Below are 15,189 nucleotides of genomic sequence, written 5' to 3'. Positions count from 1 at the left end.
GTCCCTCCTTGAAAATTTTACTTATTCCTTTGTTGAACAGTTGGCAGTAAGTAACACAATCATGCACGTTTCCTGTAACATGAAACCTAGCATTGGTGTTTCCCCAAGCTAAAGTCTAAGTGGTTCATGGGAGTATGTATAGGTCTATTCGCGAATATACCTGTAGAGAAAGCAATAATTCATGTTGATAGTCCAACTGCAACAGCTAGCTTATAACAATTAATCAGCAATCCTTATAACATTAAAAGCAGGATCGCAGTACGTATTTGAAGCTGAAACGAGTTTAGGGTGCCCGCTAGCGCTGGGCGTTGACATCTCACGACAGGCTTTGACAATGTGGAACAAACTGTCGAAGGATGGCCAGTAAAAGTATAGTAACTAGGTCCGACTAGTCTTAAACAGTTCGTTACTTCTCACGCACTTTTTTCATTCAAGATTTCAGCTAACAGCTCTTCATTTGCTAACATTTAGCCCATCTAGCAACGGGAAAATGCGCTTAATCATTCCAATGGTATATCCAATTAGCGCAATTCAACATTTTGTTCATCACGCGACATTGAATTTCTTTTTCTTTGACCGATAGAAGCTCGGCAGCACCGCTTTACATTTCATAGTTGTCTATTGTATTCTGATAAACAACTGGTCGGGCGCCCAAGGAGGTATTATACGATTCAATACTATTCATCCGTCTTTTCAGTTGAACGCAAAACGGAATTATTGTCACTCGCAGTTTCGCAAGAAGTTCCGAAAGAAATCGAACCTCAATGTGCCTGTAGCAAACTCTGGGCCCCAGTTTGCGGAACAGATGGAAACACTTATGTAAACGAAGGCTGTCTGAGAGTTCTGACTACAAAATGCGGAACGATAAAGTCACTCGTCAGCGAGTCTTACGAAGGTGAATGTAAACAAGAAAATACAGCTGCAACAGGTGAAAAATTGTGTTCTTCTGCCTTAATTTACGTCCTTTTTGCGACCGTCGTAGTGAACGCGTTCAGACAACAATGAAAAAATAATGTATGTCGTGCAAAAGAACAAGGAACAAAAAGCACCTGCCACAAAGAAAGTGTTCCCCTGTTTTATCGTCGTGTTATTTTGTTATTGTTGCGAATTTGTTTATCGCGCCTTAAATGTTATTTTCAAATTTCTGAACATGAGTTGGTGTTCCGCATTTCAGGAATACCAATCGGTGAACAAGAATGATTAAAGTATGAATAACCATCTGGATCGATGATTTCCAGGCACCTGTGTACAAATGTATGTTGTGGGAAAATTAAAAACTAAAGAGATTTTAAATTATTTTACTTTGTCATGTTGACGTTAACTCTCGGAATTCTGGAATCGGGACGAACGAAGCATTAAAAATTTATTAAACAATGCAACCAACGAGCGAGATGACAACGAAGGCACCGATAACGGCTTGGACTGGAACCTGAAACGTTGGCTAGAAACAGCTGGTTTATTTGAATCCATTAATGGAGACGAGTGCAATTTCCGTGACTAATCTCGCCAAGCAACCAATCTTCTTTTTTCCTGGTTGGCAAGGACTCAAAAACAACTTTTTAAAAGGAAAAAAACCGGAGGAAACGTTTCGCCCTAGCCTTGATACTTTATTGTAATCAGTTTTCTTTCACTTGACATAGACTTGCTTTGTGTGATGCGTCCTGCTCTGTAGAGTTAACTGACATCCGTTTTTCAGAAGGATAGAAGTTGCATTTTTCATGATGTTGAATGTTAGATTATTTTGGTTTTGGTTCTCATTTCGTTTTCATACCAGTCACCTTGTAATATCTCATGGGTTTCTTTATCGCCCCGTTTCCCACTGACAAATGCATAATGTACGATGTATTTCAAACGGTTACAAGCCGGAATTAAATAGACGCTATGATGTAGCCTCCTGTTTTAAGAGTTATCGTGAAACATGCCATGTGTCGCATTCCATGTTTCGGCTCTTGAATTTCGTACTATTGGTGTTTAATAAAACTTTCGAAATCCAAATATTGACATTGTTTTGAATAATTGTGAGTCGTCAAATATGGATTCATTTGTTACACTGTCCCAAGAGAAACTAAGCTTACTTGTTCGTGACACTTTCTTGTGCGTGTTATTGTTGCGCCAAGGTGAATTTTAGATTGTACTGACTGAAGCGGATAACCTGGAATCGCAGGTTATGTTTTCCACAATAATAAAATTCCTTATAAGCATCCACCAACCAAAAGAGAGCCCGCTAGCGATGAAACCTTACGTTCTTCCATTTGGCTACGACTTGATGGATGGGGTGGTTAAAATCTTTCGCATATATATAAGTCGCTTGGACACCAACAGAGCTCAGTTATCCATTGTTAGTGCGACGGTCATCCCTACTTGTCAAGCTTACAAAACAGGAAACGTTCTCCATTTTTTCGCAGCAGCTATAACGATAGCCCCACCTAAGCCACCGTTTAATTCAAAATGGTATTTTTCAAAAACTTAGTTTTGAAATGTTTCCCCAAGTTTTTTACTAATTATGATTCGTTTAATTTGAACGTGGTGTTTTTCAAAATACAGAAACACACAAGCACAGTTGTATTTTTCATCATTCTTATTTCATTTGTGTTGCTCAGCAACCAGATGGGCGTTCAAGGAAGTAGGTGTATTGTTCTCTATTACTTTTCTTTAAAAATAGGTATTCAATAACATCTCCTTATTTTTGTTATTTCAGTGCCACAAGATCAAGATCCTAGCTGCAATTGCAAGAAAAACTATCAACCAGTTTGTGGAACAGACGGCAAAACGTACTCCAACGAATGTGTATTGGGTGTCAAGACAAAGGGTTTGTGCGGAAATGCAAAGTCTTCTGTTACGAAGGCTCACGACGGTGAATGCAAAACCGCGACCGAAGTTTGAAGATCGCTGAACGTTTTTCCTCTCTCCACGAATGACAACTAAAATTGTTTTAGTTTTTAATCTTCTGATATTTAAAAAATGCAACAAAATAAACAAAAGCTTCTTGTTATACCTCCACGTAAGCTTGATGAAATTCCATTATTCTGTATTACGCTTTGGCTTTATGTACCCCTAATTACAATATACTATGAAAAAGGCACATGATAGTAAAAGTTACTTGGGACCCGTTTTTGGTGTGAGAAAAACAAGAAGCAAAATCAAATGCTATAACGATATACGCGATTCGAGACGTTTTAGATTAATCAATCGAAAATGATTGATTTTTAATTTAATGAAAATTGATTTTATTGTTGCTATACGAAAAAATACATAGCAGACTTGCTATGTACGCTAATATCGATTAACTGATTGCTTTTTTCGTTAAACAAGTCGTTTTTAAAGAAACGAAACAAAATGTTGTCAGCGCTCCAATTTTATTTTTTATTTTCTATGTTTAGTTAGAATTGAAATCATATTCTAAGCAGAATTTGAAATTTGACCACAAATGAAAAAGTGGGAAGGGTGGCCACGCCCACACCAAAGAGCGGGGGCGTGGCCGATGGTGAAACGCAAATTCCCGCACGTTTCAATTTGACTTTTCTGGCAACGTTCAACAATAACCATGCATGTCTTGTTTACTTATTCGGTTAAGAGATTAAATTTCTCTATATTGCATGCTTTAAAACCATTTAGCAAGACAAAGTTTTTAACGATGGATTATGCGGATCTTAAAACATTCTCATGTTACAAGGAAAATAATTACGAGGTAAGTCGACAGTTCGTTGTCAATGTTCGCATATTGATTTTGCACAATTTTGCGTATTAAACAGGCTGCTGTAGAAACTCTTAACTCCCTGCAGTCTAATGCGTCTGTTCTCGAAAAAGCCCGGCTACAGAAAGATAGACAAGCAATCACAAATGTTCCCTTCACCGAAAAGTACCTTAATCGTCTAGGAATATCACTTGACAAAATTGATCAACAACTCAAAATTATCCATGTTTCTGGTACTAAGGTGGATGAATATTTAAATTGTGGTTGTGAATAACATGCTGATTTTTTTTTTCTACTTCCAAGGGCAAAGGATCAACCTGTGCATTTTGTGAATCAATACTTCGTCACCATGGCTTGAAAACAGGATTTTATTCCTCACCTCATCTAATTGAGGTGCGTGAAAGAATTAGAATAAACGGAAAACCACTGAGCAAAGAGGAATTTGCCAGATACTTCTGGGAAGTCTACAATCCATTAAAAAATTATATGGTACTATTATTTTTAAATCAATAGTAATAGTTATAGAAGAACTTACATGTATAACATTTGTCATAGGATGATGAACATGACATGCCAGCTTACTTCAAATTTATGACTATTATGGCATTTTATGTTTTCTTGAATGAGGAAGTTGAAGTGGCTGTTTTTGAAGTAGGCATAGGTGGACTTTATGATTGTACAAATGTCATAAGGTAAACAAGTTTGCAGAAAAATATTCAATAACCTGCTCATGCATTAGACTATATCCAATTACCTTAGAAAACCAGTGGTTGTAGGCATCACTTCATTGGGACTGGATCATGTTAGCTTATTAGGTAACACTGTGGAAAAAATAGCTTTTCATAAAGCAGGAATTATGAAGCCCTCAGTGCCCACCTATACTGTCAGTGATCAACCTGGAGAAAGCTTGCACATACTAGCTGAGAAAGCATTAGAAATCAAGGTATTTTATTTCATCAGTCTTTTTTATCCCACAAAGCCAAGTGATGGTTGTACTTTATAACTCTTCACAGTGTCCTTTGTATATTGTACCTTCACTTGACGAATATCATTGGGCTCCTTACCAAATCAACTTAGGTTTGTCTGGAAAGGTCCAAAGGAAAAATGCCTCTTTGGCCCTACAGTTGAGCCGTGCATTTTTAAACCCTAAAATTGAAAGTGGACCCGCTGAGCAAGAAAAGTTTATCTTTCCAGTCCGTGCTTTACCATTTCAAATCCATTTACCTGATGCCCTGGGATTAGCTCAAACTTTCTGGCCGGGTCGCTCTCAAATTCTTCGTCTGAAGGGCGCAACTTTTTATGTTGACGGTGCGCATACACCAGAGAGCATTGAGGCTTGCGTTGAGTGGTTTCTACATGCGACTTCATCAAATCGAAGGTAGTGTGCCTTTTCAATCCTTTCATTTAATTATTTCCGCATATCTAATGCTTTCTAAGTAGACGAAAGAGAGTGTTGATGTTCAATACAACAGGTGATCGAAATGCCAGTTTGCTACTTGCACCTTTAATACGCTGCCAGTTCGACGTTGCAATATTCTGTTCAAATATTATTTGCATAGATAATGAATCAGCATCTAAAGGTCAGTATGTTACTTCTTCATTGGCACTTCTTCTCTACATTGATGTTGTTCTCATTTGTCTAGATTTACTGAACCTTATGGTGACTAAAGATCAACAAGGTTAGACATAAATCTGTGATATAATTTTTGATAACTATGTTTTTAAAAGTGGATTCGTTGAAATAACAGTCCGCAGGAGTAATGTTAACAGTGATGCCTGGCTCGAAAATGGTTTTAGATCCAATGGTACATCATCGCAGAAGCAAATTGTTGTAGCTTTACCCACGATAAGCTCAGCTCTTGATTATGTCAATACTGAACTAGTCGACAATGAAACTGGCGAGGTAAGAAATTTTGCGAAACAGGTAAAAATTGTATTTGGGTATTTTGTATTTCATTTTACGCTGTGCAGTTAGATGTACTAGTCACCGGTTCTTTACATCTCGTGGGTGGAGTTCTATCACTCTTGGATACAGATCACAACTTCCTCCAGGTTGGCAAAACCAATTAATTTTCTCCGCAGACTTCTTAATATCACCTGGAACACTTGAATTTAAAATGGAGTCCAATAGCTTTTATAAATCATGTACAGAAAACCTAATGTTGCCGTCACTATGTTTTAATGGAATTCTTCATATGGTTATTCCCTGGATTATCATTCCACGAAATTCTTTTATTTCAATAGCCTTCTGCTGTTCCTGGAAAATATTGAGTGCATAACTTCAATAAATCTTTAGTCTGAGAATGGGTGATTATTATAGATGTCACGGTAACACCAATAATACCAATAAAGTCCAGGTTTCGATAATTGAAACTGGCCAACATTTTTCGGCATATTTAAAAAGTTAGAAGTACGAGAAAGATTATTCGAGGGAAATGATTAAATTGCTAGTCGTGTGGCAATTATTTTGTTTCATTTTTCATCCCTCCCCCCCCCCCGAATGTTATCAGTCACTCAGTAGGCCTACAATGTAATCCATCTTTACGATTAATCCGTCGGTTTTTGCCATTACTATTTTCTTAAACTATTTCTAAAAGTTAAAGCCTGCTAAAAGCTATTTGCCATCGATATGCATGAAGTATACCAGGAGTAGTAACGCATGCAAAACCCAAAACCACTTGAGCTACGCACGTTAAGTTCCAGAGATGGTGGTGCGGCTCAGATCGCCAGTACACTCCGGTATTTGACATGTTTTAGACCGCCAGAGTGCTCCAGTCATTGAGGTTAGTACACTTACTTGTATGGGGAAAATCCAGAAATGCTGCACGCTCACGACCGCCAGGACCGTACCTAATAACGTAATGTACCTCCGCGACGGCTGATACCAGCTTGTTTCCACGTTATTTCCATGTTATATCTTCCCACGTCCCAAGTACGCGATATAGCCTGTTCCTTTCATCCAGTTCGTGAAGTGAATCTTAGTAGGCCTTATTTATTAAGTAAGGCTTACTTGCGAGTATTGCTAGGTAGCCAGCGGAGGGCCCTGGATCTATATGCACTGGCTTGAACATAAGGAATAGTCGTGTCAGTCGTGTGACACTCAGGATACCAGTTCTGAGTCTGATTCTTATTCACAATTAGCAAAAGTGGTTCCTTTCTTTACAAGTGGGAAAAAAATTCTGTAGTCCCATGAAAATAAGAACGGCTAGTTGTGAAATTTACGAGTATTGTTCCTGAAACTATTGTTTTGTTTGTATTTTCTTCAGTGTTGTATTTTCTGTGTCTTCGCTCCTATCGGCATTCCACATGAAGTCAGCCAAGTAAGACATAAATTTTCAAAAGCTTATTTTTTTCCGTAAAAAATACGATTTGATTTAGTTATTTGACAGATCGCCTACCAAAATATTGCTTGTGATTTAACTTCTATGATGTGTGCTAATCCTACAGCCAAACCTTGGTTTCCTCTTTAAGGCAGAATGACAGTTCGCCCCAAAAACATTCTGGAGACTGATAATTCCTCCATTTCTCCATGCTACCACACCTTATCTGTAGATGAATCAACAGCCAACCTGAGCCCACCACATAAAAGATTGAGGTTATCACTCAAAGGGCAGAAATTCCTTGGTTCCATAAATCATTCCAAGAGAGGTAACGTACATTACTGCAAATAATTTTTGTTATTGATATAAGAAACCAAGACAGGAGTTTTCTCTGTACTGCTATCTCGTTACTTATGAAGAGGTTACTGCTAACATTAAACTCTTATTATTAGATCTGAAATTGCCTTAACATCCATCGATTGAATATTTCTAATATTCTCATTTTCGTATTTTAACTAGGATGTGTCCTTTGTATCTAAACATGGATGGCTATTCAGTTTTTTCTTAATCATTTATATTTTCCCTTTAGCTCCATTTCCTTCTACAAGCAAAGAAAACATATCTCAAAAAATGCAAAATATTCGGCCAAATTTGCTTGACCCCATGAGTTTACATGTGTCCTACACTGGAAGTGGAATGGGCCTCATAACTCCGCCGTACAGTCGTATGGATATGAATGGAGAGATTGATGTTTACGAGCGCGAAAGACCTCTAAGACTAGAGCCACCTTTAAATGAAAAACCACCTTTTCTTCCACCTGTAGCAACATTGCTTAACCTTGGCAACACCTGTTTTTTAAACAGCGTCTTATATACACTGAGGTTCACACCAGGGTTTGCACACCTTCTGCATCACTTAGCTACCGATTTGACTGAGAAAAAATTGCTCTCGTCACTAGGAGCCAATGAGAAAAAAATGGGATTTCTTTCATCTGGCAGTCCTGGTCTGAGAACCAAGTCCCTGTCTTCCTTGGCACCAAGTATCATCGATGAAAACAACGTTCAAATTAATCCTGCTAAAAGAAAAACTCTTGTATTGACTGAACGTTTACACGAACTTCTTCAGACGCTGCACAATGCCGAACAAAAGGGTGACTTGAACGAACCGTTCCAAGCTGATGCGTTCTTGCAAGCGTTGCGAGAGGTAAATCCACTTTTCCAAGGAAATCAACAGCAAGACGCCCACGAACTTCTCGTTTGTTCTCTAGATTACTTACGTGAAGCGTGCCAACTAGTCGACAAAGCTCAAAATAAGTCGCTTGACGAGAACTCCGAAGCCGGCATGAATGCTGAGCAAAACAATACTGACTTAAGCGTTATTAAAAGAGGTAAACAAAACTCTGAGAAGAAAAAAAAGAGTAAAAAGATTTTTGCCGAGAAAGAAAAAGATGTTAAGAAAGGAAAACGGGGATCTGGCAATAGTTCCTTTTCCAACAGCCCTATAAATTCAGCCGCTGACCATGACCAACTTCCAAAGGTTCATACTTTTCTTTTCTCATGGAATAAGAAATGTTATTCCATTGAATTAAAGTATCCATATCTATTGCAGGTGGTGGTAGAAGAAACAAACAATCCCGCATCAGAAACCCGCGATTTTATTTCTGAAAGTTTTGAAGGAGTAACCGTTTTAAGAACTACCTGCTTGGAGTGTGAATACGTAACGGAAAGAAAGGAATCTTTTATGGATATATGTGTTCCCATTACTAATGACTGTCCTTCTGGAGATGAAGTGCCGCAAAGTCCGTCTGCGTTCTTTGCTTCTACATTAATGGAGGTGGACTTCTTACGTGACACAAATAAATACTGGTGTGAACAATGCGTTCGTTATAATGAAGCCCGTCGCTCAGTTCACTATGAAAAATTACCACGTCTTCTAGTACTCCAACTAAAACGCTTTTCCCTGTCGTTCGGGTATGGCAACTTTGATTCTCAGCCAATCTTGTTTTCAGAATTTACTATAAATTATTGTACATGTTCCAAATTTATAAAACCTATATTTAGTGAATTGTTTCTTGTTTAGATCAACAGTTCACACGTCGAAGGTTAACGACTATATGCCGACTCCTATGCAGTTGGACTGCTTCTGCGAACATTGCCAAGCCATCCCTGAAACACCACTACATTCTTATAAACTTTATGCTATTATTATGCATTTGGGGGCGACAATGGCATCAGGGCATTATGTAGCTTATACCAGGGTATGCCCCTCTATAGCTGACTATGCTTCATGTCCTCGAGCCAAAGCGATGCCTAGTTCATTGTCACCGAATACTAACAGGCCGAATGCCGAACGGAATACTGGCAATAGTAATAGCGGGGGAGGTATATTGCGATTTTTTAAGCCCAAATCTAGCACTGCTCTTAACACAGAATCGATCAACAATTCTGGAGGCGCTGCACCTCTATCTTTGTGCAAGTAAGCCTGTTGACTTTTTGTTTACCAATTAGAATTTTTTACCACTTGTGGCCTATTTTTTTCCCATATTCGCAGGTCTATTGACTGCTGCAGTCCCAGGCCACGTAAACTATTTCCGGAATATTCCGAAAAAGAATGTTCTGGTAGAGAGAGTCCTATCGGGGCCAGTAACGTGAATAGCAGTAGCACGGCAGAGGATGTTTGGCTGGAATGCGACGATGAAGTCATCCGTGTACTACGAATGCGAGAACTCGAGGATCTCCTGAGCCGTAAACCACGAACTTCTGCCCTTACACCTTACCTATTATTTTACGTTCAAGTAAGATTGCTCTTATTAAAAACGATGAAACAAAAACTAAGTCTTTGCGTTACTTTTCAGGTGGCTCATTCTGGAGCCAATGTTATGAAGTAGTACTTGGATGACGTGTACAAGGCGGCAGATTCATTATTGATTGCAAGCAAATATTAACATTTTTATACTAGTTCTCTTACTATGAGTTTTCGCACCCTGCTTTAAATTATCTGATCAAATGGTGTAATAAAGTTATATTGAAACAAGGAAATGTTTAACATTAATTATCGCATTTAATATTTGGCCAAATGTGGATTAGAATACACGAAATTGATTCAAAATTCAATGGTGATCATAGCAATCAAATTTATCTTTCAATTGGCATCATAGTTTTTTTGCGTCAAATTGTTGGTCTTGAAAATAAACCTGACTTTAAAACACATTTTACTTTCTTAAAAAAAACGGCTAGATGAACGAGAAAACTAATCCCGGAATCGAAATCAGCGCTCGATGTGGATTACTCCTTGTTATTTTTCTAGAATTCGAAGAGATTCCGTTTTTGGAAGATTTTCACAAAATACATGACTTCCATTCAGAATTAAACGCTGATCACGGAAATCAAATTTAGTTTTCAATTGGCCTTATAGTTTTTGAAATAAACGCAGAAAATGACCGTGGGAAAATTGCATCAAAAACCTGCAAAAACTGACCCTCGTTGGAATTGGTTCAAAAATTCAGAATATTATGGCAATCCGTTTTACACAAAAAAAAAAAAAAATTTCGCCAAAAAAAAAATCACACTTTTTTCTTTTTTTCCGACACGTAGCCATCTACCGCTTAGACTCGTTATTACTGGCGTAGGCAATTTCAGTCCATTGGATGCCATTCGCAGTTAGTTCAGTAACGTGGATGGAGAATAACGCGTGGCTGGAGGAACAATTGAAAAATGGATAAGATAATACAACAAAAGGATGGTAAGTATCAACATTATTATATTGGTTTTCAATTATTAATTATTGTTTATTAGATCAAATTATGAAGCTGCAGGCCCAATTATTGGAACAACACAAAATATTAGATAACAGCAAAGCTAAGGATGGTAAGGCCTAATACGTAATGATTCTATTTATTTGCTTTTATTCATTTGTGTTTTGTAGTTCAAATTTTGATACTACAAGCTCAGCTAGGGGAAAAGAACAAATTGGAATGGAACAGTTTCCAAACAGTGAAGGAGGTTTTTCCAAACTCATCCCTAACTGAACATGAGGATGAATTGGCATTAGGCGAACACAGTCAGGTACCTAAACTTTTCAAATAAGAATTCAAAATAAGTATAGAATTTTAACAAACAATTATTTATTGCTTAGTTATTCAGTCTACCACCTGACAGCTTGTTAAAGTTAAATTCTGTTAGTGCTGCACTAAAAGAATTGTTAGTAATAAGTCCATGCAGCGAAGGAAGTGAACAATTGTGGGACCGTATTTGGGCTGAAAATAGGTGTGGTACGGAAACCCAGAAATAGCATGAGTTCAACATAAAACATGGGTTAGGTACTTCTCGGTTTTTTGTCTATCGAAAAAGTATTTTTAATGCTATTATTTTGCATTCACAGAATTTTAGTGGGGGATCAAGTCAAGTCTGGAAGTGTTACAGGATGGAAGAGTGAGCCTACAGATGAAAAAACACTGAGAGTGCATTACCGTTAAGGTGTGAGGTAAATTAATAGAGTAATGCAAATTGCCTAATGAGAAGTACCATCTTGTGTTAATGAATCCAGTACAACAGCAATCCTTTATAGTTCTGTCACAGCTAGAAGCCTCAAATAATTCTGCTTCCCTTGCTAAAGAACAACTTGTCCTTTACACTCAGAGTGTTGGTGAAGCTGGGTACTTAAATGGCCCTAAAGATGTTTCACTTCACTGGCATTGCAGCAATGAACATCATACATGGACTCTTTAGGTATGAAAGGATTTTTCTTCAAATAATTTTAAATTTATGACGAAGAACTTCTCCTCCTTTTTGCCAACCAGGTCTAATCTACCAAAAAAAATTTTATCCAATAGGAAAGGATTTTCATGTACTGGGAACACAACTATCAACAATGCAACATTCTACAGGTGCTAGTTTATCATTCAAGAACCTTATACAATGATGTTAATCTGCAATTTGTATGTCCTTTCCCAAGCTTCCACCAGAAGTTGAATCTATGAGTCATGTAAGTTACATGGTCAACAATTAATATGTTTAATGGTGTTGTTTTTCTTTTCTCAATATAGGTTAATAGTAACATTGGATCTGAAAAGATTCTTGGTTGGGGCAAGACACTGAATAAATTGTATTGATTGGATGGATGACATGACATTTCTATACTTAATTCGGATTCCCCAGACGGTATTTGATATTAAAAAAATTGAAGTGCATATCTGGGCTCCCTTCTTTTCTGAAGCCCCGTTTCCCCTTGACTCATAATAAGCCCGTAGGGGGTCATGCCCCTACTGTACGGTATATATAAAAACAACATATACCGAGGTTTGGAGGGCTCTGGCCGGAAAGGGGACGTGGAGGTCCGCTTAGTCCGATGATGTGTTCACGGAGGGCGACGTGGCTACCCACAAATCCGAACTAAAGGTTAATCGCTCCTGTAAAAATGTTCCAAATCTTCAGCTCTTCTTCCGGCTTCTCTTAGCCAATCACCGGGTAATCTCCCCGGTGGGTCAACAAGGCAGTGTCTCCCCCTGCCTGGGTTGACGGCAACTTTTGAAAGGGCTATTGTGCCTTTTTAAAGTTGCAAAAATAATTGCAATGTGCAGAGAATTGTCAATAAAATTTTTTTTATAAAATATTTTTTGCAAAACTTGTTTCTTTCATTGTCTGGGTTAGCTGTGTTCACACATTTTACACACACACACACATTACATTTATCAACTTTTTTTTTTTGGTTTGCTGTATTTGTTTTTTCACCTTTGATGGTAAGCATTGTTTCTATCGGTTTATCGTTTATCTGTAAGTATTCAATTACTATTTTTTACACTCTTTGAATTCTTCAACTGAGATTCAAGGAACATCGTGTAATATCTGGATATTTTTTGAAGTAATTTTGTATTTTGTTTAACTCGTATGGGAATCGATCCCCAGGCATTCAGCATGCAACGCCGATGCTCTAACATTGAGCCACGAGATATATCTAAATATTTTATTATCGCATATCATATGTTATCGTCTAGGATATTTATGCAGTCTTTCACAACTATATGTTTATCTTTCTATTGCATTCATAAGGTTTATAGCTCTGTGGTAGAGCCTATAGCTGCGATATTTGTTACCCTGGGTTCAAACCTCAGTTGATGTACTGAAAATGAAGAAGAATAATTATAGAAAAGAATATTGCAGCATTGCATTTCAATTTTATTCTAAGTGTAAATGTAAGTCCGTAAGTCACAAGAAAAAAGCCAACATAATATCATATGATTCATGGCACATTGGTAGAACATCGGCGCGGTATGCCGAACATCCAGGGTTCGATTCCCCAATGAGTCAAAATTGAAAGCTCAATCAAAACAAATAAGGCTTTCAGGTATGTATCAACAAACAAGGATAATACATACATTGTAGCTACATGTGTGGAAAAAAAAACAAGGAAAAAAAAGCGCACAGTAACAATAAAATTGAAAACACAAGTTTTGCTTTTTTTGTTTAAAAAACATAAATTGTATTGATATTACTCTGCAAATTACAATTATTTTTGCAACTTTAAAAAGGCACAATAGCCCTTTCAAAAGTTGCCGTCAACCCAGGCAGGGGGAGACACTGCCTTGTTGACCCACCGGGGAGATTACCCGGTGATTGGCTAAGAGAAGCCGGAAGAAGAGCTGAAGATTTGGAACATTTTTACAGGAGCGATTAACCTTTAGTTCGGATTTGTGGGTAGCCACGTCGCCCTCCGTGAACACATCATCGGACTAAGCGGACCTCCACGTCCCCTTTCCGGCCAGAGCCCTCCAAACCTCGGTATATGTTGTTTTTATATATACCGTACAGTAGGGGCATGACCCCCTACGGGCTTATTATGAGTCAAGGGGAAACGGGGCTTCAGAAAAGAAGGGAGCCCAGATATGCACTTCAATTTTTTTAATATCAAATACCGTCTGGGGAATCCGAATTAAGTATAGAAATGTCATGTCATCCATCCAATCAATACAATTTATTCAGTGTCTTGCCCCAACCAAGAATCTTTTCAGATCCAATGTTACTATTAACCTATATTGAGAAAAGAAAAACAACACCATTAAACATATCAATTGTTGACCATGTAACTTACATGACTCATAGATTCAACTTCTGGTGGAAGCTTGGGAAAGGACATACAAATTGCAGATTAACATCATTGTATAAGGTTCTTGAATGATAAACTAGCACCTGTAGAATGTTGCATTGTTGATAGTTGTGTTCCCAGTACATGAAAATCCTTTCCTATTGGATAAAATTTTTTTTGGTAGATTAGACCTGGTTGGCAAAAAGGAGGAGAAGTTCTTCGTCATAAATTTAAAATTATTTGAAGAAAAATCCTTTCATACCTAAAGAGTCCATGTATGATGTTCATTGCTGCAATGCCAGTGAAGTGAAACATCTTTAGGGCCATTTAAGTACCCAGCTTCACCAACACTCTGAGTGTAAAGGACAAGTTGTTCTTTAGCAAGGGAAGCAGAATTATTTGAGGCTTCTAGCTGTGACAGAACTATAAAGGATTGCTGTTGTACTGGATTCATTAACACAAGATGGTACTTCTCATTAGGCAATTTGCATTACTCTATTAATTTACCTCACACCTTAACGGTAATGCACTCTCAGTGTTTTTTCATCTGTAGGCTCACTCTTCCATCCTGTAACACTTCCAGACTTGACTTGATCCCCCACTAAAATTCTGTGAATGCAAAATAATAGCATTAAAAATACTTTTTCGATAGACAAAAAACAAAAAGTACCTAATTCATGTTTTATGTTGAACTCATGCTATTTCTGGGTTTCCGTACCACACCTATTTTCAGCCCAAATACGATCCCACAATTGTTCACTTCCTTCGCTGCATGGACTTATTACTAACAATTCTTTTAGTGCAGCACTAACAGAATTTAACTTTAACAAGCTGTCAGGTGGTAGACTGAATAACTAAGCAATAAATAATTGTTTGTTAAAATTCTATACTTATTTTGAATTCTTATTTGAAAAGTTTAGGTACCTGACTGTGTTCGCCTAATGCCAATTCATCCTCATGTTCAGTTAGGGATGAGTTTGGAAAAACCTCCTTCACTGTTTGGAAACTGTTCCATTCCAATTTGTTCTTTTCCCCTAGCTGAGCTTGTAGTATCAAAATTTGAACTACAAAACACAAATGAATAAAAGCAAATAA

General features: G+C 37.7%; 3 protein-coding genes and 2 long non-coding RNA genes across 8 annotated transcripts; 4 read left to right on the top strand and 1 right to left on the bottom strand.

Moving 5' to 3' along the window:
* Window positions 1–374: 374 nt before the first annotated feature.
* Window positions 375–1,296, top strand: LOC130687403 (uncharacterized). The gene is made up of 3 exons (XM_057510573.2): window positions 375–511; window positions 584–659; window positions 731–1,296. Exons 1-3 carry the CDS (start codon window positions 491–493, stop codon window positions 1,003–1,005), a joined length of 372 nt encoding a protein of 123 aa, XP_057366556.1. The 5' UTR covers window positions 375–490; the 3' UTR covers window positions 1,006–1,296.
* A 999-nt stretch (window positions 1,297–2,295) lies between these two features.
* On the top strand, window positions 2,296–3,082 carry LOC130687406 (uncharacterized). The gene is made up of 3 exons (XR_009000137.2): window positions 2,296–2,451; window positions 2,545–2,623; window positions 2,699–3,082. It is a non-coding gene; the product is annotated as an uncharacterized LOC130687406 (long non-coding RNA).
* A 428-nt stretch (window positions 3,083–3,510) lies between these two features.
* LOC130687396 (folylpolyglutamate synthase, mitochondrial-like) lies at window positions 3,511–5,896 on the top strand. Of its 2 annotated transcripts, XM_059495187.1 has the most exons (10): window positions 3,511–3,688; window positions 3,753–3,935; window positions 3,998–4,183; window positions 4,250–4,386; window positions 4,454–4,637; window positions 4,708–5,072; window positions 5,132–5,274; window positions 5,338–5,373; window positions 5,443–5,597; window positions 5,666–5,896. In XM_059495187.1, exons 1-10 carry the CDS (start codon window positions 3,545–3,547, stop codon window positions 5,762–5,764), a joined length of 1,632 nt encoding a protein of 543 aa, XP_059351170.1. In that variant the 5' UTR covers window positions 3,511–3,544; the 3' UTR covers window positions 5,765–5,896. The 2 variants fall into 2 exon arrangements, with proteins under 2 accessions (XP_059351170.1, XP_059351171.1); XM_059495188.1 differs by lacking the exon at window positions 3,511–3,688 and having other exon boundaries at window positions 3,787–3,927.
* LOC132087955 (uncharacterized) lies at window positions 4,706–5,447 on the bottom strand. The gene is made up of 3 exons (XR_009420952.1): window positions 5,197–5,447; window positions 4,919–5,126; window positions 4,706–4,840 (listed from the first exon to the last, which is right to left on the bottom strand). It is a non-coding gene; the product is annotated as an uncharacterized LOC132087955 (long non-coding RNA).
* A 743-nt stretch (window positions 5,897–6,639) lies between the features above and the next one.
* On the top strand, window positions 6,640–10,052 carry LOC130687395 (ubiquitin carboxyl-terminal hydrolase 1-like). Of its 3 annotated transcripts, none has more exons than XM_057510549.2 (7): window positions 6,640–7,014; window positions 7,166–7,342; window positions 7,604–8,550; window positions 8,623–8,984; window positions 9,094–9,489; window positions 9,565–9,808; window positions 9,869–10,052. In XM_057510549.2, the coding sequence occupies exons 2-7, from the start codon at window positions 7,171–7,173 to the stop codon at window positions 9,899–9,901; spliced, it is 2,154 nt and encodes a 717-aa protein (XP_057366532.1). In that variant the 5' UTR covers window positions 6,640–7,014; window positions 7,166–7,170; the 3' UTR covers window positions 9,902–10,052. The 3 variants fall into 3 exon arrangements, with proteins under 3 accessions (XP_057366532.1, XP_057366533.1, XP_057366534.1); XM_057510550.2 differs by having other exon boundaries at window positions 7,142–7,342; XM_057510551.2 differs by having other exon boundaries at window positions 7,073–7,342.
* Window positions 10,053–15,189: the final 5,137 nt, after the last annotated feature.

Source organism: Daphnia carinata, chromosome 4, assembly GCF_022539665.2.
Source record: "Daphnia carinata strain CSIRO-1 chromosome 4, CSIRO_AGI_Dcar_HiC_V3, whole genome shotgun sequence".
NCBI classification, from domain to species: domain Eukaryota; kingdom Metazoa; phylum Arthropoda; class Branchiopoda; order Diplostraca; family Daphniidae; genus Daphnia; species Daphnia carinata.
The sequence above is the reverse complement of the archived record's forward strand: the minus strand, read 5'-3'. Positions and strand labels throughout refer to the sequence as shown.